At 40.3% G+C, this 24,783-nt stretch overlaps 1 protein-coding gene across 1 annotated transcript in view; it reads left to right on the forward strand.

Annotated features, from left to right (window-relative positions):
* CFAP46 (cilia and flagella associated protein 46) overlaps window positions 1-24,783 on the forward strand; it is a 117,961-nt gene that overhangs the window by 74,195 nt on the left and 18,983 nt on the right. The window contains 16 exon segments of the mRNA XM_048507074.1: window positions 983-1,081; window positions 1,970-2,099; window positions 2,368-2,514; window positions 4,962-5,162; window positions 5,566-5,678; window positions 6,956-7,138; window positions 9,893-10,028; window positions 11,722-11,910; window positions 12,801-12,989; window positions 14,445-14,585; window positions 15,427-15,606; window positions 17,849-18,019; window positions 19,878-19,975; window positions 23,083-23,195; window positions 23,992-24,161; window positions 24,636-24,742. Coding sequence (XP_048363031.1) covers window positions 983-1,081; window positions 1,970-2,099; window positions 2,368-2,514; window positions 4,962-5,162; window positions 5,566-5,678; window positions 6,956-7,138; window positions 9,893-10,028; window positions 11,722-11,910; window positions 12,801-12,989; window positions 14,445-14,585; window positions 15,427-15,606; window positions 17,849-18,019; window positions 19,878-19,975; window positions 23,083-23,195; window positions 23,992-24,161; window positions 24,636-24,742 — 2,367 coding nt within the window.

Raw genomic sequence — 24,783 nt, forward strand, 5'->3', positions numbered from 1 at the left:
TACCCTGCCTTTCTGCCCTCCTCAAGGCCACCAAGATAGCTAATAAATTAAAAACATACATAATAAAAACACATCCTAAAAACCATTTAAACCACACATAAACACATAATTGAAACTATTAAAACTAATGCTAAAACACGCATGCAAAAATATAAAAGCAAAACACAGAGCAGAAAGAAGGATTCATTAAGGGCATGCCAGGTGAAACAAAAAAATCTTCATCTTCTATCAGAAAATGACAACAGAAGGCAACAAAAAAGTCTTCATCTGTTCTCAGAAAATGGCAACAAGAGTTTCCCTGAGGAGAAAATTCCAGAGGTAAGGTGCCATGACTGAATAGGCCCTCTCCCTGTCTAATCAAAGAAGCGGGGGTCTCAGAAGAGGACCGTACTGGCCAAATAGATTTGAAAGGTGGTCCTTCAGGCTTGCTGGAACCATACAGTATTTTCAAGGTCAATATCAGTACCTTGAATGGTGCCTAGAATAGATTGGGATCCAGTGAAGATAGGAAAATACAAATGGTCCACTCTAGTCATCATTCTGCTGCATCATTCTGCACCAACTGAAGTTTCTGACTACTTTACAAGGACAGCCCCACATAGAGTATATTGGGGTAATCTAATCTAGATGTGTCTAGGGCAGGAGTCTGCAACCTGTGGCTCTCCAGATGTTCATGGACTACAATTCCCATCAGCCCCTGCCACCATGGCCAATTGTAGTCTATGAACATCTGGAGAGCTGCAGGTTGCAAACCCCTGGTCTAGGGCAAGCTGCAAAGTGGCCAGATCTTTTCTACCCATCTGGAGCTGACCAACTAGTTGAAGATGAAAAAAGCACTTCTGGCCACAACTGCCACCTGCTTATCCATCAGTAGTCCTGGATCAAAGGGCACCCCAAAGTTTATGTTATTCTCATGTAACCATTTTAACCAGTGTTCATATTTGCTACAACAGTATAGAATAATTGTCTTTTTTCCCCACAGGATTTCTGTTGTATGTTTAGATTTAAAATTGTATCAAGCATCAACTTACCATGAGAAGACAGTGGGTGACATATTCATTAATGAAGTAGAACAAGGAAGGTATGCCATTATATAGCAAAATATGTTATTTGATAAACTGTTTACACACCTATGTAATAATTGTGTGTGTGTCCTAGTCCGAAGCAATATGCACAAGGGCTTCATGTGGAAGGTCTTTTCAAAAGGTTAGATTCTTACCAATTAGCTGTTTCACTAAGAAGTTGGAGCAAAAAAGGTCTACAGATTGGATCTCGTGGAAGGTTTCTATATGTTCAACAGTCCAAGTGCAAGCAGAAATGCTAAAATTATTCCTCTCTGTCTCCTTATGCAAAGTGAAAGTAATTGTATCCCCACAACATTTTCTACGTGTGCAAGGCATAGCATAGATTGTCATCAATATCTCTAACACTCAATGTAGCCAGATCTGTGGATACTTGAATCCAGAGAATGGAGCCACAAAGAGACAATGCAAATCTTTGTACAAACTTGAAAAACACCCCAGGTTTATAGAAAAAACTGGGGGGAAAATCAGGAAAAAATACAATAGGGGTTCAAACCACCCCCTCCCCTTAATAGAAGCAGTGCCTGTAGTTTTAAGAAATGAATGCCCCCCCTTTCACTAGCAATTATAGCCATTGCTAGGTAACCCCAACAGTATTACCAGCCTTCAAGCTGTGATTTCTGCCAGTAAAGCAGGGGGAGGGGCAGGCACTTTTCAGGGCTGTTTTGGCTTTTGAGGGAGCACTCACTAAACCCAGGCCACTCAGCAACCATTAGGCAACTTGTTACCATGTGTCTTGCGTGACTTGACAGGCCAATCTGCTTGCTTCTGTTCAACAACAGCTACTGTTCAGTATATGAAACTGTTTAGTATATTAACCCATCACATTAATATTTTCTATAATAATGGGCTAATCCGGTTTTCCTTTTTTTCCCTCCTGAATTCAGGTTTAGACAAGAGATTGCACTGAAAAAAGATAATGAAATACTGACCAAACAGGCAGTAAATAATATTTTTGATTGTACAAAGTCAGGTGAGACAGGTCAACATGAAAAAATAACTTCTGCAAAAGAGCAGGTAATTTTCTTTTATCTGACACATCTACTGTAGTGACAAGGTATTTCAAACAGTTTTCAGCCTCTAAATCTTGATGGCTTTTAGGAGCAAGGCTAAGGACACAAGTTATGTGTGGCAAATTATCTGTGTTCCCCTTGGTGCTGAACCGACGACTGAAAAAGAGTTGCTATTTTATGCGCAGCCTTAAAATTCTAATTTGCCCTGTGCAACATTTACAAGTCTCTTTTAGAAAAACTAAGAGTAATTCTTGGGATGAATTCTTTTTCAGCTCTTGGAACTGAACCCTGGGACTGGCAAAAGCATCAGTGGCCTTTCTTTTCCATATCTGTGGATGGACAAAGCTGAAACCCTAATGCAACTGCACTTATGCCAGCCAGCAAGACTTCTGCTTTCAGAAGCACACCATGCGATCCAGGTAACACAAGCATTTTGGGAATTCTTTTTTATGCCCAGCCCCTCTCTCTTCCCTAGAAGCCAGATGTCCTAGCTGAGTACAGTGCATGCCAATCTATGATATCAGTGTACTATAACATAGGGGTGTGTATATGTGTGTGTTTGTAGACACACACACACACACACACACACACAGAGAGAGAGAGAGAGAGAGAGAGAGAGAGAGAGAGAGACCACACAGTGGAATAGTAATAAGAAGGCCTCAATGCCTCTTCCCAGTATTCAATTTTAGTTTCCACTTTTAAACATTTTAATTAAATTTTATTTTTAAAATTCAACATTGAGACATGTTTTTTAAAAAAAAAATCAGTTCTAAAGGCCTGTTATGTTAAGGCCTGTTTTTAAGTGATTACTTAATTAATCTGAATTAACTATGCCTAGTAAATGCAATAAATTGACTCCAGACTAAATTTTCCAATGACAGAATGGAACTTCCTTTCCATTCCCACTGCAACCCACTGATGTTTATGAAATATTGCTCCTGAGACACAGAAGAAACTGAGGAATGACATGGGAAAGCGAGGAATGGCATGCAGTGGGGAGGAGGAATCTATAAGAATTGCAAATTTAGCCTTGATCAAACTTAATATTTCTCTGAAGTTATTATCCTAAGAACACTTTGCTTGGAGTAAACAGGGTTTACTTCTGAATACACAGAATTGCTACCTAAAATCCCTAAATTCGGTAGTATGCATATTTAGAAGTGTTGAAATATAATGCATATGAACAGACTATACATTTGGATTTTGATTGCAAATTCAAGTTAGTTAACTGACTTGAAAATTTCCCCTGACTTTCCAGTCTGCTGAAGAAGCATCAAAGGGCTAAGTATCTTATATTCTCATCCAGTATTTGAGTGTAAAGAATTCTAGAACCACCCCCACCCACCCCCAAGTTTTGTTTGAATGATTTCCTTTAAAATAATTCTTGACTGGGGGAAACCATTTGAAAAATGTGGAGTCTAAGAATGCTTCCACTTCAATCACTGCCTTAGATGGGCAAAAGCTCCTGCTTAATGCCAGACTTCTATCTAGTGAGCTTTGGAAGAACCTACCAAGTTAAGCTTCTAGGAAGTCTTGTTTGTTTTTCTGCTTGTCTTTGAAGAAGAAGAAGAAGAAGAAGAAGAAGAGTTTGGATTTATATCCCCCCTTTCTCTCCTGCAGGAGACTCAAAGGGGTTTACAATCTCTTTGCCCTTCCCCCCTCACAACAAACACCCTGTGAGGTAGGTGGGGCTGAGAGAGCTCCAAGAAGCTGTGACTAGCCCAAGGTCACCCAGCTGGCGTGTGTGAGAGTGTACAGGCTAATCTGAATTCCCCAGATAAGCCTCCACAGCTCAGGCGGCAGAGCTGGGAATCAAACCCGGTTCCTCCAGATTAGATACACAATCTCTTAACCTCCTACGCCACTGCTGAAACCCTGTGTCTGACAAGCAGATTAGGTATGAAAACTAAATGTGCTTAGCTTAAAGGAAGCATCTGTTTCACTCTACCAGATGATGGATTTTATGGAAAATTAAAGGCAAAAGGCCCTTTCTGCACATGCAGAGTAATGCACTTTCACAATTATTTACAAGTGGATTTTGCTATTCCACACAGTAAAATCCAGCTGCAAAGTTCATTGAAAGTGGATTGAAAGTGCATTATTCTGCATGTGCAGAAGGGCCCAAGCATCGGGTCATTACTGACCCATGGGGGGACATCACTCAGAATGTTTACCTGGCAGACTTTATTTACAGGACCACTACCTTCCTCAGTCATCTATACTTTACCTTGAGCAAGCTAGGTACTCATTTTACTGACTTTGAAAGGATAGAAGGCTGAGTCAACTTTGAGCTTGCTACCTGAAACCAACTTTTGCTGGGATTGAACTCAGGTGACAAGCAGAGCTTTGACTGCAGTACTTCAAATTACCACTCTGTGCCATGGGGTTTATTGTGGTAGATTAGGGATTTAATAATGCTTAATACTCTGAAAGGACTTTCTCATGAGGTATAAGGCAAAGATCAGTGGTATGTTCTGCATCGTCTGATGTATAAAAACGAGAACTGTCACCCCCCTATTCTGAGAGAATACAGAGTTGGCCATTTCATAAAACATTCATTTTTGTACTGAACAATGACAAACAGGTATGTTACTTTTAAGATTCTGCAATTTGCTGGGCAAATCGCCCAAGTTAAGAAATACTTTGTAGATTTTCATTTTGTAAACTGCAAGGGTGATGGCTGGAGTGGGCCAGCGTATGTATTTCTTGATATATATTCTTAATGGCATTCGTGTTAATTTGCTGTTTATGCAACCTTACGATGGCTCTAACTGTACAATAGTGCTAGACTTTAATTTAAAGGTGAGTGCATGAATGTAAGAGCTGTGCTTCTGACTGTGCTTTGAATTACCTTTCCTCCACCTAGGAAATGAATAATCCATCTGCTGTTTCACGGTGCCTTTATCTTCTAGCTGTACTAGCTAACTTGGAGAAGAACCATGAGCAGTCGATAACTCTTCTTAAGAAGGCACAGTCGATAGGAGGAAATGTGCATTTTTGGTACAATAGCACCTTATGTCTTACAGATGCAATTTTAGGGGAAGATAAGGAAAGAAAAAAGAAAATGGTAAGTAATGACTCAGAGTTTTCATTTCAGAAGATAAGGTCCAGTTTAAAACAGTTTTTATAATCCTGGGCTTATGAAAACAGCAGTGAAACTCTTACTGATTATGGAAGATGGAGTTATAAGAGTGATTCAACAATAAGGCTTATGAAATTTTTTTTGTTGTTCTATCAGACAAAAAAGATTCAGTGCTTACAGGTGTGGGAGCTTTTATACTGTTCTGAAATTTCTGAAATGTATCTTTAAAGTTCACAGTATCCTTTTTACAGCTGTGTTTAATTAAGGCTCACACACTGGGGAGATCTTTAATAAAATCTTATATGTGTTCATTATATGTGTGTGTGGGGGGTTCTGATATGAAATTAAAACACTAACATACTTTTAATATTCCATGTTTTTTCCAAAGACACAATCTTGCCGACTTCTGCAAAAAACCATAAATGTCATGAGACCGTTATTGGTGAGGATGCCTAACGAAGCATCTAATCTAGGCATAGCAACTGCACATCTTGAAGCCAGGTAATCAATTACATATTAAAATAATTATTGTGTCTGCATTCAGATGTGAATGGCGAGAACACTTGGTTTATTTTTGCTCTCATAGTTCAATCCTGATTTAGAATCCCAGTTATGGGTAAACCACATCCAGTTTGGAAACTATGGCTAGATCAAAGACTGCATAATACAGGGAATCTTCAGTGATGTATTTGTATGCAAGGTATTGGATTTCTCAGCAAATGTCTGCATGTTCAACAGTCCTTGTGTGTTCACAAGTGATGAAATTATTCCTTGCTGTCTATTCGCACAAAATCAAAGTTACTATACCCTCCTGTTTTTCTGTGTGTGGACAACAGTACAAGGCGCAGTAACAGTTTTGTTATCCAGCATATGCTTACCCAGAATGCTCAGTTAATTGGCATCACCCAGGTGGCAGACTGTCCCTTTCAGTCACTCCACCCCACTCCTCCCTTTCCATCTTTTCAGTCAGCCCTCTTGACGCCTTCTCCCATCACTGGACTTCTGAGATTTGGTTCTGCCAGCTGGTGTCATCCTTGAGTGCTTCTTTCCTCTGCCAGAGGACTCCCAAGCAGCTCACCTGCAGCCTCCTGAGTAGAGCAGCTCTGTAGTTCAGAGGAAAGGAAAGGGTTCCATCAGCATGAGGGCTGCCGTCATCTGTTCCCAGTGCACTGGCGTTTAGCTGTGGTGGATTCCTCTGGATAAGGGATGGGAAAGAAGAGTTTGTGTTTCTAGTGCATTTGATTAACCAACAACTCCCATTCCCCAAGAATGTCAGATACCAAAGCTTTACTGTATTTCTTCTGATACATTTTTTAAAATCATGCTATCTATCTGTTTGCACTGTTCCAAATGCCCGTTCTAATTTCACACAAAATTACATTGAATTGCTATTTGTTGCTTCAGTCCTTGTGCTGTTACTTGCTTAAGGGGAACTATCCTAAGTACATTTTCCATTCTACTTACATATTGCTGGATCCTACCCAAGAAGAAGGAGGGGGAAGTGTGTAAGTCCAAGAATAACAAGGCATATTTATTTTAAAGCATTTCTAACCCCCTCATCACCTGAAGGGCTTGTTCTTATCATGAGTGAACCTCAGTCTGTAATGTGTCTGAATACATCATCTGTTGACTATTTAATTCTGCAAACTGTCACCTTGTGTTTTCCTCTTTTTCTGTTCAGAAAAAAAAAGATGACAGTAATGTTGCTTAGTTGACCAAATGTGTAATGCCTTTTTCAGAGCTTTCCACCAGTGCTGTTAATATACTTTTCTACACAGGATAGCATACATTCAGATAGATTTTGTCAAGGGCTTCATCAATGCCAGTCATCAGTTTAAGGAGTTTGAAGGAATGCTACTGGAACTTGATGATAATTTGATGTGCATTGAGAAGGACTTCCTTTGTTACCGATATAAAGATTGTAGTATGGAGACCTTGATGGCACGTGCAGATATTCACAGGTAAACTTGCTATTTTTTTTTCTGGAAGTGGGATTTAAAAACGAAGGTCAGCATCTAAAAGGGTTCTTGAGGCTAGCCCTGGGGCTTGTGGTCACAAAGGGGAATTTTTGCCTTTTTCTTTTCTTTTCACAGCAGACACCCATAAAGTGCTTTTGCAATTCAAATTCCACCCAGGCTTCAACTTCAAATGCAATTTACCACGCCGTAATGGGGGAGGGGACGTTCCTGTTCAAGAAACGTGGCACAACTGTCCCCAAAATTACTTATTATGAATTGTATCAGATATTCTTTGTTTCTGGCTGGCATTTTCATGGATATAAAACCACCGCATGCTACAGTCTAGTGAACTGTGCAAATGGCCATAGTGAGAGAGGCAGTCCCCACTCCTCACCTTTGCTCTTTATAGCAGTGAGAGGGAAAAAAAATAAAACACTGCAGTTAGTCATCAGTGTGACATCATTTCTGGGTGAACCTGGGCCTAATGCCATGCTGTTGATGTGATACTTTAGCATTCCTGTATGGATGCCTATGAAGTTGGATTTCCAAAAATGTGAAGAATTGTGAACTTATTGACAGATATATATTGTATTCTTACCTGAGTGGATGTTTATGTATTTGGACACTTACCTGTGGGACGTTGAAAATTTAAGAAAATTCACGTTTATACTGAATTCCGCGTGCAACAGAATTGAAAGGGTTTGCATGTTTATGTGAACTTGTATGTAGGAATGAAGCAAGTAAAATGGTATATATATATAAATAGAATGTTACATGCATAATAGCTTTATTTGACAAGTAGCAGCCAGAGTGCAACAGAGATTCTTGGATTGAATATACTTTAGCATTCACCAGACATCTAAGGTAAACCATTGATTTTCTGGTGAATGCAAGGATGGTGCCTTGACAGAGAGATATTACTTCTGAAATGATGTCACTACAGATGTAATGTTTTAGACCTATGAGCTAACAGATGTTAAAGCTTGGAAGTGTTTTACAGACCAACAGCCACAAAGCACATAAAAGCAGAAGTTGGGAGTATAATTTTGTTTCCTGCAGCAGGTGGCAAAATTTGCCATTTGCATGATTTCCTCTTGAGGAGACAGAAAGTTTAACAACAAATAGAAATAAGAAGCTGGCAGCTTGAAACTGATCTCATGCTTACTCTTTTCAACAAGAAGAACTAAATAGAATTGTAACTTCATCTGTCATGTGCTCGACCATCTTTGGTTTAAAATCTTTGCTTGGGTCCTAGTGGCTTCCTATAGAACTAGAACTAGGTTCAGCATGTGATGGATGAAGTTACAATTCAGTTTAGTTCTTTTTTGTTGAAAAACGTATAGCTGGGGGGTGCAATCCATAAGCCATAAATAAACTTCTATGTGTTAAAGAACTGAGTGACTGAGAGAATGTGAGAGTATATGAGTGTGAGCTGAAAGACAGACGTACAAGAGGACCTGCGATGGCAGCAGTGAAAAAGAACACCATCTACAAAGTCCCTGAATGACTGCCACAGTGACTTTAAGGAGCCATCATCTGGTCCTTGACAGGGACAAAAAGGAGAAGTGCCTGAATGCCAACTGCATTGTGGAGACACAGCAAACAACTTTTCCTTCCTAGGCACTCAACCATCATTGCCTTTCATACACAGAAAAAATAGACATATAAAAAATAAAAATATTTGGGATAGTGAAAGAAATCAGAAACCTTTAATAGCATTTTAAAAACAAATGCAGGTCCAACTAGTCCTCATTACACATAATAACAATATCAGGATGTAATATATATATATAATGATAACTACTCCAAGAGGCATTGTCCGAAAGGCTAATCCTCATTTTGCTGTTCGTCTTTTTAGTTCAGGGTATTCTATTTGAGATCGTTCTATCAGTGCTGTGGCCAGGAAAAGTGCCATCAGGGGTGTTACAATCTCATTCCTGTCAGCAAAAATTAAAAAAAAAATGCAGGGTTAGTAAGATTTTAAAAAATCTTGTACAACAGTAGGCAAAGTAAATATATTCCAGTTTGTATCCAACATATTTGTGGATCCTTGCTAGAAGATGAACAAAAGGGAAAACTAGTATGGACAGCAGACATAGCACAGTAACCAAGAGCCTTTGCTAAGGATCAGAAAGTTCCTGGTTTGAATCTTGCTTCTGCTAAAAACACACAAGGTAGCCTTTGGCAAGCCAATCTCTTGACAGCTCAATCTACTATCGACATAATTGAAATAACATTGACCTACTTTACATGGTTATTACAAGGTTTTAAACACTTGAATTCCGAGCATTATTAGGGCAACTACAGACAAATCTATCTGTACTGTAAATTAATATATTAGTGAGAAGGCCAGCCTCTCAGCCAAACACGGGGCTGCAGAATTTACTTTTCTGAACTTAGAGTTTTCTTTATGTCCATGAGAAAGCTGAGAACTTTGCACACGTTAGAAAAAATCAGACTTGTTCTCATCTACTTGTTTCTCAATTTTGCATGCCTGTTTCCATGTCAGGAATAATTTCAAATAATGTCAATTGTAAATGCTACCCAAGATGGATCCATGTTCTACAAGCGTAAAAAGGAAAGCAGTGACATTATTTTCAATGCTAGCCTATTTTGTCATTCATTATGAAAGCAATTTATTTCACTCAAAATTTAAAACCTTTTAACAAACAGCTATAGCTTTTCCACCTACTGTCTTTTTTCTCCCTGGATCCTTACATCATCATGTTCAAAAATTCTGTATTGCCTTTCTTACAGGATGCTTGGTAAACATGCAACATGCATTATCGATAAGGAAAGTCATTACCTAAATGCATACAGATTAGCTGAAGAAGCTGTATCCCAAGCAGAAGAACTTTTTCGGTACATTAATAACTTGCTTCCAGGTAATGAGGTAAGTAAGATTTCTGAAATGTGATGATTGTGGCTAATTGAAAGGAAATATTGACAGTCCCTCACCAAGACGGTACATATCTGACAATGAAGAAACAAAGAACTGAATGTGAAAAATAATCCAATGGTGCTTGTTAGAATTCACTACAGTAGCTCCACCCCCAGAGTTATGTCTGTTCCCAAGGGAAGTTTAATCCTGGGGTCAAGGGAGTTGTGCATACTCATAGCTATGTAATGTTCTGATCCTGATAGAGCTCAGGAGGGAGTCAGGTTACAGTGTGAGGCAGCTGTGGAGCTGGGGAAGACAGAGGCTAAAAAGCTTAAAGAGAGTCAGTGATGTTGGGTGCTGGGCTGGTTTAGTTCAGAGTCCGGGGGGTGGGGGGGCAGGTTGTAAAGTGTAGTCCAGGTAAGTCAGTCCAGTCCAGGGGTCAAGAATTTCATGAATAGTAAGCAGTGAGTGGCAAAAGGCACAGGCTGTTGCTTCTGCAAAGCAAGCTGTTCCACACCCACCTTTCATGATGATTCTTTACCTAATCTTTAGTTTTCATCCTCAGTGTTCTCTGTGTAGCACCTCTGGGCTTCCAGCCTTGCACTGTATCTTTTAACCCAGGAGTAGGGAACCTGCGGCTCTCCAGATGTTCAGGAACTACAATTCCCATCAGCCCCTACCAGCATGGACAATTGGCCATGCTGACAGAGGCTGATGGGAATTGTAGTTCCTGAACATCTGGAGAGCCGCAGGTTCCCTACCCCTGTTTTAACCTGTAGTCCCTTTGGCAGGAAATCTGATGTTGCCTGACTGGTTTAGGGGAACTGGGTGGGCTATTGGTTCTGGGGTCTGCAGCTGGAGCTGGGTCAGGCACTCTGAACTTTTTCTCCTGGCTTGTCTGTGGGTCAACTTCCTTCTGCTAAACTATGTCTCCCTCCTTCTGAGGCTCTGGTTGAACTAGGACTCAGAGGCGTAGCATGGGGGAAAGCACCCGGTGCACTGGTGCGTCCTCCACGCCACCCTGGAACACCCCCGCCACACCCCCAGGATGCCCTCGCCACACCCCCACAGAGGCGCGTGCCCGGTGCATCGTGCACACACACCCCACCCGTCCTCTTGGAGCTATGCTTGCTAGGCCTGGGGCTTGGGTGAGTGAGTCTGGTTCCTCTTGACAATATTCTGACTCAGATGATTCTTTACCGGCTGAGATTGGGCCTACAACATGCAGGTTGAGGAAGGGGGTGAAAATGATCCTTTCTCTTCTATGTGTGGATCTAAATCACCTTCCCTCTACAGCTGCCTGTCTGCCTTCTGGTACCTGAATTAGTCTGGTCTGTTCCTTTTTAGTTTAGGGAATTAGCAGGAAACAGGTCTTGCATTGTGAGAAGGTGTAACTGGGGAAATCTGTGCCAGTTTATACAGAAGTCGTTCCCCTTAGAAATCTGTACAAAAACCAGAATTAAGGAGAAGGGTTACCCAAGTTTAAAGGAATAAAAAATAATAAAAATAATAAAAATATGCAAGCTGCAAACACACACACACACACACACACACACACACACACACACACACACACAGATTCAAGTAGTCTAGGATGTAGAAGTAACATAGCTACTTATAACCTTTGGCATTCACTGTTATCATGAAACCCTGACTCTAATTTGTTTCAAGTGCATCCATTTTAGTTTTTCTTTTAAAATTTCAGACTAGAAATATTAATACTCCGTTGATGAGAAGACTTTCTAACATGAAGCTGAGCCTTGGGGAGATCTTGTTGGACATTCTAGTTCTTATGAACTCTGAGAAAAAAAAGAAAGAAGCAGGAGCGGAACAAATTGAGCGAATCATTGAGGACTTTGTACGATTTACACCAGATGTTGGCACTGTGGAGCGGGTAATTGCTTATTCTGTTGTTTACTGTTTGAGGCAGATCTGTCCTGCATACTTTTCTCTTTTCTGTCACGGAAACTTTAATAATGGCACTGCTGTTTATTATGAAAAGGTTTGTAAGTGGCTTTTTAAATAAAAATATATTTAATTTTTTTTGAAAAGATAAACAACTTCTACTCGTGTCTAATGGCCAGGACAAGGCCTAGTCAGGGATGGATGCCCAGGGGTAGGGGTGGGGGAGGATTCCGGTAGTTCTATGTAAAGGTTTCCCCATGCAGGGATGCAATTCACCCTTAATTTTCAACATTTGCATCTTATTAGCAAAATTATTGCCCTAAATGTTTTTGTATTCTGTTATGACCTTAGATATTAATTCCTTCCTCAAAACGATTTTTCCCAGAACCAGAGAAAAGTAATAATTCCATGTTTATTTCATGCAGCTTGTAGAAATCTAAGGTAAAAGCTTGACTTTTATTTGTTTTCCACATCTTGTTATATTTGGAAATAATACCAACTGGAAAAAATATTAAAACTTTTGCAGTCTCACCCCACCCCACCCTTCGCGCACATACACATATACACTTTTCTTTCTATTTCTTTTCTTAAGGGTGCTTCCTAAAAGTGACGCTCGTTGACAAGCTGGCTGACAGAAGTACCGTGAAAGACTGAGGGAAGTCTTCAGAGCAGGCAGATATTTTTCCTCAAAACTACATCATTCACATGTCCGGAGCGGACATATTTGTGGTCCACTCTGGATATGTGAATGGTGTTGGGAACAATTCAGAGATTCCTAGTGAAGCCTCAGCTTCTAATGTCAAAAGTCTTGCCTCATAGGTAATGTTGCATTATATTTTAAAGCACTGATTTGATCTTATGTTTTCTTGGCTATAACAGACATGGCTAGCCTTAGGCCATACTATTGGCCATAATATCCAGGCTCAACTAACAAGTCTACAGAGTCTGTGTATGGGCTGTCCTGATATCAAGGCCAAATACCTCCATCTCACAGGGAGATTTCTGCGTTTACTCGCTGACCGAACTCACCCCTTCTGTTCAGATATTCTTTGGTGTGAAAGTGCAATGGTATGGACATACTTTTAATCAATGTAATTAAGTATCTGCAGCATAAATGGTTTCAATAAGCTGTTTACTGATATCTATTGCTGGTTTTTTTCCTCATGTTATTTTGTTGTTTCCTATTTTGTAATTTTATGTGATTGTGTGCTTGTAGATGATTTTTGTTTGAATTGGTTTGTTTGGAACTGACTTTTCCTTGGGCAATTTGTAGTGAAAAGACAGAATATGATATTTCAGACAAGATAAAAATAAAATCTTCTTGCTATGATTATTATTAATCTTTAAACTGAGAGAGAGGAAGAGACAGTATGGTCTGGCAAACTGAAACTGAGCCAAATTAGATACAGCAGGGGTCCTATTCCAGTCACGTGAAAGCCAGCATGGACTCTAGTCTGGAAATCTGAGTTTGATTCCCTACTCTTTCATTGAGTGTGTGGACTCTTATCTGGTGAAGTGGATTTGTTTCCCCACACGAAGCCTGCCGGGTGACCTTGGGCTAGTCACAGTTCTTCAGAATTTTCTCAGCCATACCTACCTCACAAGGTGTCTGTTGTAGGGAGAGGAAGGGAAGGAGTTTGTAAGCCCCTTTGAATCTTCTTACAAGACAGAAAGGACTGGTGGGGGGGATAATAAATCCAAACTCCTCCTTCACATATTAAGTGGGGTAAAAGGAGAATCTGTTTTTCAAAGGGCGTGAGGTTGGGTGAAAAATTATACCCTCTCGTATCCCGCCTTACCTCACACTACCTCATGGCTTCAAGCAATTTCCTACTGGGCTGAGAACCAAGTGTGTCATACAGTATAGTGTGACTCAGTGAAGTGTGTGGGGGGCGGGAAATGTTTTGCTACAGCTAGTTTGGCCTTAAAATGTAGGGCTGCTAAAGGCTTTTTAGATATTGCGTGCTTTGTCCTGTTCCCCCACCTGCCTTGTTTTAATGGCAGTTGGATTCCTTGCAGTGCCCCCTTAACCTCTATGATTATTTGCTCCTTGTAGCCTAGAACTGGAGTCCAACAACAGACAGTGGATCTTTTGCTTGACACTGGATTAGTCGGAGAGTTCATGAGGGGAGGAAGGAGGTGGGAGGCAACATACAAATGTGTCAACAAATTGTGTTCATGCCCTTCATTGACCAGCCACGGGGTTTGTCATTATATTTGAATATGTCCATAGAAAAATCTGCTATTAATACCAATGAGACCAAGAAAAATCCATTGATAACACCAATGAAATCAAGAAAAATCCATTGTTAATACCAGTGAGGCCAAGGCTGTATCAGTGTTGCTGATTCTTGACATGGTACTGTCCTATTGAACTGACTGAAAGCTGTAGGGCCCTCCGTCAGCCATACATTTTTAATGCCCCCCTAAAAGCTCTGTGCTGCACAAAACTGCTCTGTTGGGCAAAGGAGCAACTTATCTCAGTATTCATTGTTTGACTTTTTGTTTTTAAATAATGCACAGGAAGAAGCTAAATCTAACTCAGTGAAATCTGTCACACCAGTAACAGAAGCAAAAATACCTGATGATAAAATGGCAGCTAGCAGTTGTTCACTTACTAAAAAACAGTGTGATGAGTACAAAAGAAAACTCATCGAACTAATGGTACGTATAGGTAATTCTGGAGACCTTTTTTTTTTCCAGAAAAGAATGTCTAAGATTAAGTTTTGTCAGACTAACAGTGTGATCTCAAACAAAACTATACCTTTCTATTAAAGTCAGTTTGCTTAGAACAGTGTTAATACTTCCCTGGAGGTAAACCCCATTAAATAGGCCTGATTCTGAGTAGCACTGGTCTCTAAGAGTAAGACGCTGAGGGCCAGAGCACTCATTTATAGAGAGGGCCACCCACATTATCTGTGTATAATTCATACTCTGGCCTTGCCTTCTTTGCTAAGTGATAACACTGCTGCATCTATGTGCTATATATGATATAATTATGCAGTCATTTCCCAAACAAAGACTTGGCAAAATTAACTGGTCCTCAAAGGAGGCTTCCCATTGTGTCTTTGCATGAATCACCGATCTGGTCCTGCCTCCTTCCAATCAGGAGGGTCAAAATGGTGACTCATGATGAAATGTAAGGATCAAGCTGCTGAGGTGGCATGATATTCTTATTCTCACAATCTTTATGGGTAAATTTGAGTGGATATTGGACACAAAATATACCTTCAGTTTTCATTTAGAAAAATGTTGGAACTTCAGGGAACACTGACATAAACAAATTACTTCCTAGTGATCTATCCTGGCCCTGGGCTCTTGTGGAAAAGTGTGTTTCATGAACTGGCACTTCACAAACACTCTCCATAACCTACGTGACCACAAACGTTAAATTAGGAATATAAAAAAAATTAAAGAATTCATCTCATCACAGTGACAGCTATATATTGGTGATAGGTTCATGCATTGTACTGAATGCAAATAATTTCAGATTTTTGTTATACAGAAGAGACAAACTGAGACCCAGAAATACCTTTGCCAGTCAACTGAAGTTTTGCTACAGTGCATTAATGTTGCAATTAATAACAACTTGGTTAGCGTGCTGGCTGCTGCGAGTCTGGAAATGGTGGAGTGCTTAGGAAAATGTGACCCACTTTCAGCCAGCCAGTTTTTGGCCCTTTATCAGGTAAGGCCAAATCTGTTTTGACAGCCTGTAAAGTAACATAATTAGTGAAATGAATACTAAATGTGATCAAGGTTTTTAAAATGCACATGCACCGTTCCACTAGATTAAATCAAATGTTTTGTCTGATTGTTGCGATTATTATGCAATGGAGTACTAATTATTATTGAAGCATGTTTCATTTACTGAATAACAATGCTGAGATAAGATAATTGGTGATAGAATATAGATCTGTTATAAGCAAACAACCTAGGGCCTTTTCCGCACGGCCACGCTTGGGGGTGCGTTGCCGTATACAACGCCGACGCACCCCACGGGACCGTTCGTGCGAACGGTCCCGGTAGGGGCAGGGAAGACAGCGCAGTGCTGCGCCATTGCCCGAACAACGTACCTGCCCTGCAACCTTCCGGCGCGTCGCCCAGGCCAGGGGACACGCCCCCTGCCCTGCGCGACAGCTCTGGAGTTGCAGGGCGGGGGGGCGTATCCCCAGGCCTGGGCGATGCTCCGGAAGGTTGCAGGGAAGGTAAGTCGTTCGGGAAAGGGGGGGATGGCGCCTTCCAGCTGCTGCTGTTCGCATGGCAGCAGCTGAAAGCCGCTGTTTTTAGAAAACCTCGCTCAGGAGCGAGGTTGGGAAACAGCAGCTTCGTGCCGCTGGGGGGGTGCGAGGGCGGCGCTGCTGCAATGCAGTTGCGCCCCCCATGCTAACAGCTCCCTAGGGACGGCATTTTTGCCTTCCCTAGGGTGCTGTTATTGACCCCTGTGGAAAGGGACTTGGTTACCAGAATGTGTTACCTAAAGCTATCTGACCCCACAACTTTTACTTCCTATTCTTTTAATGAAAAAATTGTTTTATCTGCCTATTTATGACATATGAATAGAATCCAAAACATTGTGGGAGAAACCTACTCCTGTATCCCTGCCTTCTAAATTTTCCACATCATCCAAAAATTTGTTCTTTAGGGTTTGGGAGTGGGGGGTTCATGAACATAACACAGAACACAGAATATGGTGCTGTAATCTCAAAGATGAAATCCACAGGAATGACATACTCCTTTCCCTACGCCATCAATGGCCAGTATCGCAGCACAAAAATTGTGCTTTCATGTACAAAGAAAGGCATTTCTCAGTGATAGCTCTATTAAAGGGCCAAACTAGATGCTGCATTTTTTGGTGAATTTGGTCTAGATTCCCTGACCCAACTATCTATCCGTGCAACTTCACAGCAGCCGTAGCAAAAATGGTTTTAAAGATCAGAGGGAGCCCTTTACAGCTTGAAACTTCAGTATAGAGAGAGGAGGGCTTCTGGTCCCTCCATGCTGTTTTTCAGAATCTGAAATGACTCCAGCAGAGAACCGTGTGGTACATTCTGAGTGCGTGCCAAAGTTCTGTGAATGAATCCCTGACTGGGTATTTTCAGCTTCTGAAAACTGAAGCAGGGAGGCAGGAGTGCCTCTTCTCCCCATGCTGCAGTTCCAAGCAGAAAAGTGCTGCTTGATATTTAAAATGACATTTGCTCCACCAGCTGTGTGGCTGCAGGGAAAGTGACTCAGGTTGAGGGAGCCTAGACCCAACTCGTTAATGACATGAAGTCCAGTTTGGCCCAAAGTCTAGGGTATAGGTAACACTGACAATATCCTACCAGTGGTTGGGTGGTGGGCCTGCCTGCCATGCATTCAGCTTCTGCTTCTCTCCTGTAATCACACTGAACAAGCCCCACTCAATTCCTAATCAGTAATAATGACTGTGCAGCGTTATGTATGTGCTGCCGTCCTAAATGTTTGATTTCCTCCTTTGTTCTCCCCTTTCCTAAGCCCTCCAGCTTGTCCTGCCTCCCAAAGCATTTCAGTCAGTGGTAGCAATCTGTTTCTACTTGCCCCATTCCCACTACCCAGAGACTCCAATTCTCCCCCAATTGTGAGATCACGGTAAATCTGCCAACCACTAACACCACTGGCAGTGGCATAACTCTACTTAGGATAGAATTGTGAGTTATCAAATATAAGTATCATTCACAGAGCACAGAAGAATGCTTCAATGAACAAGACTGATGGTAAAATCATTCCCTGAAAGGAATAATCATTGAGAAAATCTGTTCATTGTCTTTTAGTTTTTGAGCCTTTTCATTTTGCCATGACTGTCAATAATTGTAGTATATGTACTTCACTGTTTCATCCTCACTGATAGGATTTTTTGTAACTCTGCTTTAATACATTTGTCAAACTAGACTAATATTAAAATATTACAGAGCTGTTCGGCATCAGTGATGATGAAAGATATCCTGTTGTCAGCTTCCTGGAATACTAGCAGTTCACAACTGTCAGCAATGTTGCATCTACAGCACCATCTAGAACAAAGAGGAGATACAGCAAGTAGTCTCCAAAAAATTGTGGAGCAGAGATTAGCCTCTATCTCAAAGGTAATTGGATTAGTTAAAAACTATAATTGCCCATTCATTTAGGTAGGGAAAACCAAACCTGGGGGGGGGGGGGGGCACATGTGGTAATTGAAACTTCAGTCACTGCAGAATTATTCCAGTTTAAGCCCTCTGATTTTCATGGGTTCCAAGCATGGGATTAGTCTACTTGTTTCTTCTCCCACAAGTTATCATCATCTATATAGTATTCCCTAAGTGTGCCCCCATCTGCAGATATCTAAATCTGCAGATCAGGGACACACTTCCACTAAACAGATGTACATTTGGCATGTACATCTGACATTTTTAAAAGGGGGGGGGGATAAATTTACCCCCAAATAAAGTATTCTCTGCATAAGTGCAGAGAACCTATTAGCTGTGATGGCACAGTCTGGGAAACATGCTAAGTTCAACAGGAGCAGAACAACCCAAGAGCTACATTCAGCCCAGCAGCAGATGCACAACCCAGGAGCTACATCAGACCCAACAAGAATGTTGCGGAGATTGGATTCCACCTTTGCAACTCTTGCAGCTCCCCACACTGAGGGAAGGAAGTCCTCATTGCCCCCCTCCACTGAGCAAGCAAGCCCACAGCCCACCTGCGGGAAGGTGGGTAGGAAGAGTAGCAAGACTGGGAGGTAGATAGGGAGAGCCAGCATGGTGTAGTGATTAAGAGCAGGTGGATTCTAATCTGGAGAACCGGGTTTTATTCCCCACTCTTCCACCTGAGTGGCAGGGGCTTATCTGGTGAACTAGATGTGTTTCTGCACTCCTACATTCTTGCTGGGTGACCCTGGGCTAGTCACAGTTTTTCAGAACTCTCTCAGCCCTACCTACCTCACAAGGTGTCTGTTATGGGGAGAGGAAGGGAAAGGAGCTTGTAAGCCACCTTGAGTCTCCTTACAGGAGAGAAAGGTGGGGTATTAATCCAAACTCTTCTTCTTCTAGAAAGGAAGGGGGTGAGTGGAGTACCAAGGGTGGGGGGTAGGTCAAGAGAGCTACAAAGGTGTATGTGTTTGAAATGCCAAGGATGGGAGAATAGTGAGGAAAACAGGAGGGGGGTACATTGATAGAGAAAAGGTGAGTGAGCAAAAGAGATGGGAACAGGTGAACAGATGAAGGAATGGAAGAAAGGGTAAAATACGGAGTAGGTTGAGAGAGAAGAAGTGATGGAGTAAAAGAGCTGGGAGTAGAGAGATGTAGAGAGTGGGAGAAAGAGAGAGAAGATTGTTTGAGAATTAGGATGAGGGAAGGAAGGTGGGGAGTTTCTTGCGGGACCCTGCTTGTATATTTTAATAAGTCAGCTAAACCTGAGGATTCTTAAATCTGGTGTGTGAACTAGAGCTATGAAGGAGCAAAATAGATGTTTCCACAGATATGAACAATGCCCCAGGTGTACAAAAAAAGCTGAAATCTAAAAAGCTGAAGACAGAGGGACACCTAATTGTAGTTTGGCTGTTGGTAGAAAAGAGAGAAAGAAGCAGGAAAAGGGAAGAAATTATGGGGGCTTTCAGAAAAAGAAAAGAGGAGGTAGTGGGGGAAGATGAACTGAGATGTGACCCATAAGTCCTTGAAGGTTCCCACTTGTAGCTATGTATCCATATATCTCTAAAAAGAATTATTGTTCTGTACTTATTACTGCCACTAACGAAAGAATGTAAACAATGTTGTTTCTTGTATTGTCGAAGACTTTCATGGCCGGATTCAACTGGTTGTGGTGGGTTGTAAACAATGTTGTTTCTGCTTCCTATATTGTATATGAATTTCTAACACAGCAAATAGTAAAACCCACCATGAAAATTGTGAAATTTCATTTTAAAATATTCTGAGAAGCAATCTGTTCTTTTACCCATTCCTTTAGGCATGGGGAAATCTCAGCATTTCTGCACAGCACTTTAATATCATGAATGAACTGCCATCAAATTTTTCTGTAATCATTCTCCAGCATTCAGAAGACAGGTATGATATCACTGTCCATCATGTCTCTTTGTTTTGTAATGTCTATTTGATAGGTCATTGCTTAACCCCACTGTAGACATGACCCTGAGTAACATATTATTTGGCAACAAGTTACATATATAGAAATATAAAAAAGCAAAAAACGTGTTGAGGCTAACAAATCAATTGGAAAACACTTCCTCGTAAAGAACATGTATTTTAGTTATACCATATGCTGATCAAAATCTTGTTGGTAAACAATATATAATATTGTTGAGATTATAATACAGAATCTTCATATTGATTAACAATGTGAGATATGTATAAATAGGTATAAAGATAAGTTTTTCTGTTTCTAGTAGTTGGAAGCAAGCATTGTTTATGAGACCATTGTAGTACCAACTACTTAGGCATGTTGATATTGCATGCTACATTTCTGCATTGCCTGCAGTGATGGCTGGTGGAGAAAAGGGGAAGTAATATTCAGTCCCGTCACCATGTTCAAACGTTAGTGGTAAAGAGTGGTCAGGCCATCCATCCATTACAAGATGCTCAAGCAATCCCAATTCAGAAGAATCATTGGGTGTGCAGCTGGAAATCAGATGCAACAGATTTCATCACACTGCTTTGCTTCAGACTTCATCCACCCCAGGAATCTGCTCGCATACCATTTTTGCCAGATGGGGGTGGGGGAGGTGGGGGGGATTTGGCTAGTTTTAGCCAAATAAGCTGAATGCTAGAAAAAATTTAATTATGGATTTAGTCAGCCATGTGGAGGTCCAATTCTAGATATGTATTCTGCCACCTTAATGTGCCATGGCTTAGTCACAACTTACTTTCTTGTGTCCAGAACTTTGGGGCATAAATAAATATAAATAAATTATTAAATAAATCATTATTAAATAAATATCATATAAATAAATATTCAATAAATAATAAAAATATAAAAATATAAAAATAAAAAATAAATATCGCTGTAGATACCATTCAGTTCCTTGTAGCTTCAATTTTTTGCTGCCTTTTGCCCATTAATTAATATTGCTGAACATGATAACAGTGAGCTCATTCTTAATTTTCTTTTTAAAATAAAATCTATTATTTTTTTACAAAATATTAATACAACCAAACGACAAAAAAAAGGATACAGGAAAAAGATAATAAGTGTACAAACACACAATAGATGGATTTGCCCTGATTGTCAGCTATACTAAAGGAACATAAACACACTCTTCCTCCAACTGTCAGGGCCCTGCGGGACCTTGGGGATTTCCGCAGGGCCTGTAAGACCGAGTTGTTCCACCAGGCTTTTGGAGAAACCAGCCGCTGAGTGCCCCCGCCCCCAGGCTGGAATCCCAATATTAACGGGATCCATTATTAAGATCTATGGGTTCCTCATACCATCAGGACCTCTCCCCCTCTTGCTAAAGGGATCAGGTTTAGGAAGGACGCCATCTAGATATATTATAACTGCTGTTTTTATTATAATTTATGGATGCCTATGATGTTTTAATGTGTTTTATGTTGTACACCGCCCAGAGCCCTCCGGGGATTGGGCGGTATACCAAATTAATTACAACCTTTAAACTTCAATGGAACTTTACATTTTATAATACTTGGAGTCGGACCTCATTTTTTTCTCTGAATTTATGTCCTAGTCTTCAGTTCACAACATTAGTATGTTTTGTCATGCAGTAATACTCACTTGTTTAATCCTCCCAATTTTCTTACGTGGGAGCTCTGTTCACTTTCCAGGGGAAGGCAATGGTAATTCTTGCCGCAGTTATTAGATACAGAAATAGTTCTTGTCCCCTTCTAAATTTTCAAACCTTCTTAATTTTCAAAGCTTTGGCAGAACCATCAATAATGTCTCACTGTTCCTTGTCTGTGTTTGCCTGTAGTACAAAGGGCACTATAAAACCTGCTGTTAATAAAATATACATATAATAAAATATACATATAATAAAATGTCCACATACCATGTAGAACCAAATCGCTGCTGTACTACTGTCGGTCCTGTCTTAAATAGTTCTGAGCTTGAGATTTACTAGTTCTGTCATCCTTTATCTCTATATGCCCAACAACCTTCTCCATATCCCTCCGCAGCCCCTATCATCTTTCTGTCTTTCAGCAGCTCAAGGCAGTCACCATACCATTAATTTTAACCATGTACACTACAATCTCCTCCACGATAAATCTTTCCTACCTTCTGGATGTGGGTTTTCAATAAGCATTATTGGCTTTCAATTCATTACTGTTCTGTGATACAGGAATATATGTGAAATTGGTAGCATTTGAGAAATGTTGCTGAGGAAAGCATTGTTTTCTATGTTGTTTCCCCCAATAATGAATTCTAATCTATTTACTTACATTCATCCCAAAGGTAGTATGCTACAATATTCTTTTTCTTTTGCATTTATCTAAATCTAAAGAAACAAGGCTGAAAGTCAAAGCAGAATCCAGTTAAGATTAACTTTCTTTATCAGTACTTCTGTACCCTCTCCTAGTTCCAGTCCTTTCTATTGTCATCCCCCTTATTTTTGCTCCCTTGCCCTTTATCCCAAGGAAGCACTATCCTGCTCCAATTTCTACAAAAAGAGGAAAGGAAAGAAAATGGGGAAAGGAGAGTCAAGATTCTCAAGAATGTGGCATAGAATACCTTCCCAAAATGTGATTTGGACTATTTAGACCAGGGGTAGGGAACCTGTGGCTCGAGAGCCGCATGCGGCTCTTCTGCCCTTGCACTGCGGCTCCACGAGCCGAGCTGCTGGCCCCATCCTTGCCCGCCCTGCAGGCAGCAAGGTGGACACATCCATGCGCTTCTCAGAATGAGCGGAGTAAAAGGTAAAAAAACCCCAATATATAGTGTTATCTTTATTTTAAATGTCAAAAATTATTTGCGGCTCCAAGTGTTTTCTTTTCCCATGGAAAATGTGTCCAAATGGCTCTTTGAGTGTTAAAGGTTCCCTACCCCTGATTTAGACCATTTCTCAGGAAATATATTGCTAGATCAATACCTTGATAGGATAAAAACTAGTAAAAGACTATTGGGTGGGGGGGGGTGGCACTCTGAAGACATATTGACTTAACAGTTCAAATTGTATGAATAGGATTTATTTCCCCTTCCACAGATCTCTCTTGTATGGTGCGGTTCTTGAGAAAGTAAAGTTGACTAATCCAAAGGAGCAGAGAGAACAGAAGGAAAAGGGTGGGCAACATAAAGGAAAACCTGCTCAGCCCACATGTAAGTGATTGTAAGGAATGCAGATATGATTACATTGTTCTTAGCAGATCAGTGACAAATATTTGCCCACAATATTTTTAGCACAAAGGTACTGCTTTTGAGGGGATCGGAAATGTCTCTGTTAAGTCCCTGCTCACTTTTTCACATCCTGTTTGTTGTATAGTTGACATGTGCTTCAGTATTATTTTTAATGGCATATTCTTTCAAGGAACTGTGTTTCTATCCAGTCAGAGTTCATGACATTACCAACATACCTGCTGGATACTTGTGACCTGATCCTGTTCGAATGTTTCCACAGGGCTTGCATTTCACAGTAAAACAAAACTACATTCACTTTCCTTTTTAAGAAGTCTGAGTAGTTATCTGTGCACATAAATACTATAACAGCATTATAAACCGACCACCTAGTTTACAGAATAAGTCACACACTACAGTCATTTGTTCTGTAACTAGATCCTTTTTACACTCATCTACGGAAGCTTGCTGGGTGACCATACTCTCAACTTAACCTATATTACACAGTTGTTGTTAGGCTACAGCAAGGGAGACGAAAACCATGTAACCCGCTTTGGGTCCTTTTTGTGAGAAAGTGTAGATATAAATAAAGTAAATAAATAAATAAAATCCATTACCAAGGTATGAAAAAATGAAGATTATCTATCTATCTATCTATCTATCTATCTATCTATCTATCTATCTATCTATCTATCTATCTATCTATCTATCTATCTATCTATCTATCTATCTATCTATCTATCAATGTATTTAGTAGGCTCATGTTTTTGATTACTATTAGTGCAGGCTAAAATTGCACGGTGCCCTGTGAATTCTGAAGCATTCTTCAATTTATTGGAGAAGGTAACATTTTTCAAACAAAAGAAGTTGAAGAGCATTCTGAAGAAACTATCATCAGTAAAGTTCCAGGCAGATGAAAATACACAGGAATCGCTCATCACATTAGATATGGTAAGAGAACTTATAACTACAGTGACCAGGCCTACGCCTAGGGGCATGTGACCCCACATTTCCCTCTGGCAGGTACACATCTGCTACAGTCATTTATATTGGTGTTTTTAGGAGTAATACTTTTTCCAGTTGAAATGGCTTCTAACAGCTGTGGTTATTTGTTAAGATGTACTCCAGAATAGTTTCATTAAGATACTACCTAGGGAATTGTTCTATAACTATTACCATTACAATTATTACAGTAATATTTCCTTTATATAACTGTTTTAAAATAAAACATCCATTAAAATCATGGAACACAACACTGATTAAACATGATAGCTCATTTTATACTAGGAATTATTCAAATATATAACTGATCTGCCAGTTTTTCCTGTTGTGTTTGATTACTATATAATTCTTTCTGTCCTTGTGAGTCTTATGCCTTTTTATTTAATTTAGATTTGTTTTGGTTGGGGTTTTTTTTGGTGATAGAGTGGAGAAGACAGTGAATATTGTACATCAGCATTCGAGGCTATATTGAAAATTATGAAAGAATATTTGAGTCCTGTATTATCACAGTTGGATTTATCTGAGATGAGGTAATTCTTACCTTCTTTTCAATTAGCTGTTATGTGTAACA

Source organism: Sphaerodactylus townsendi, linkage group LG08, assembly GCF_021028975.2.
Source record: "Sphaerodactylus townsendi isolate TG3544 linkage group LG08, MPM_Stown_v2.3, whole genome shotgun sequence".
NCBI classification, from domain to species: Eukaryota; Metazoa; Chordata; class Lepidosauria; order Squamata; family Sphaerodactylidae; genus Sphaerodactylus; species Sphaerodactylus townsendi.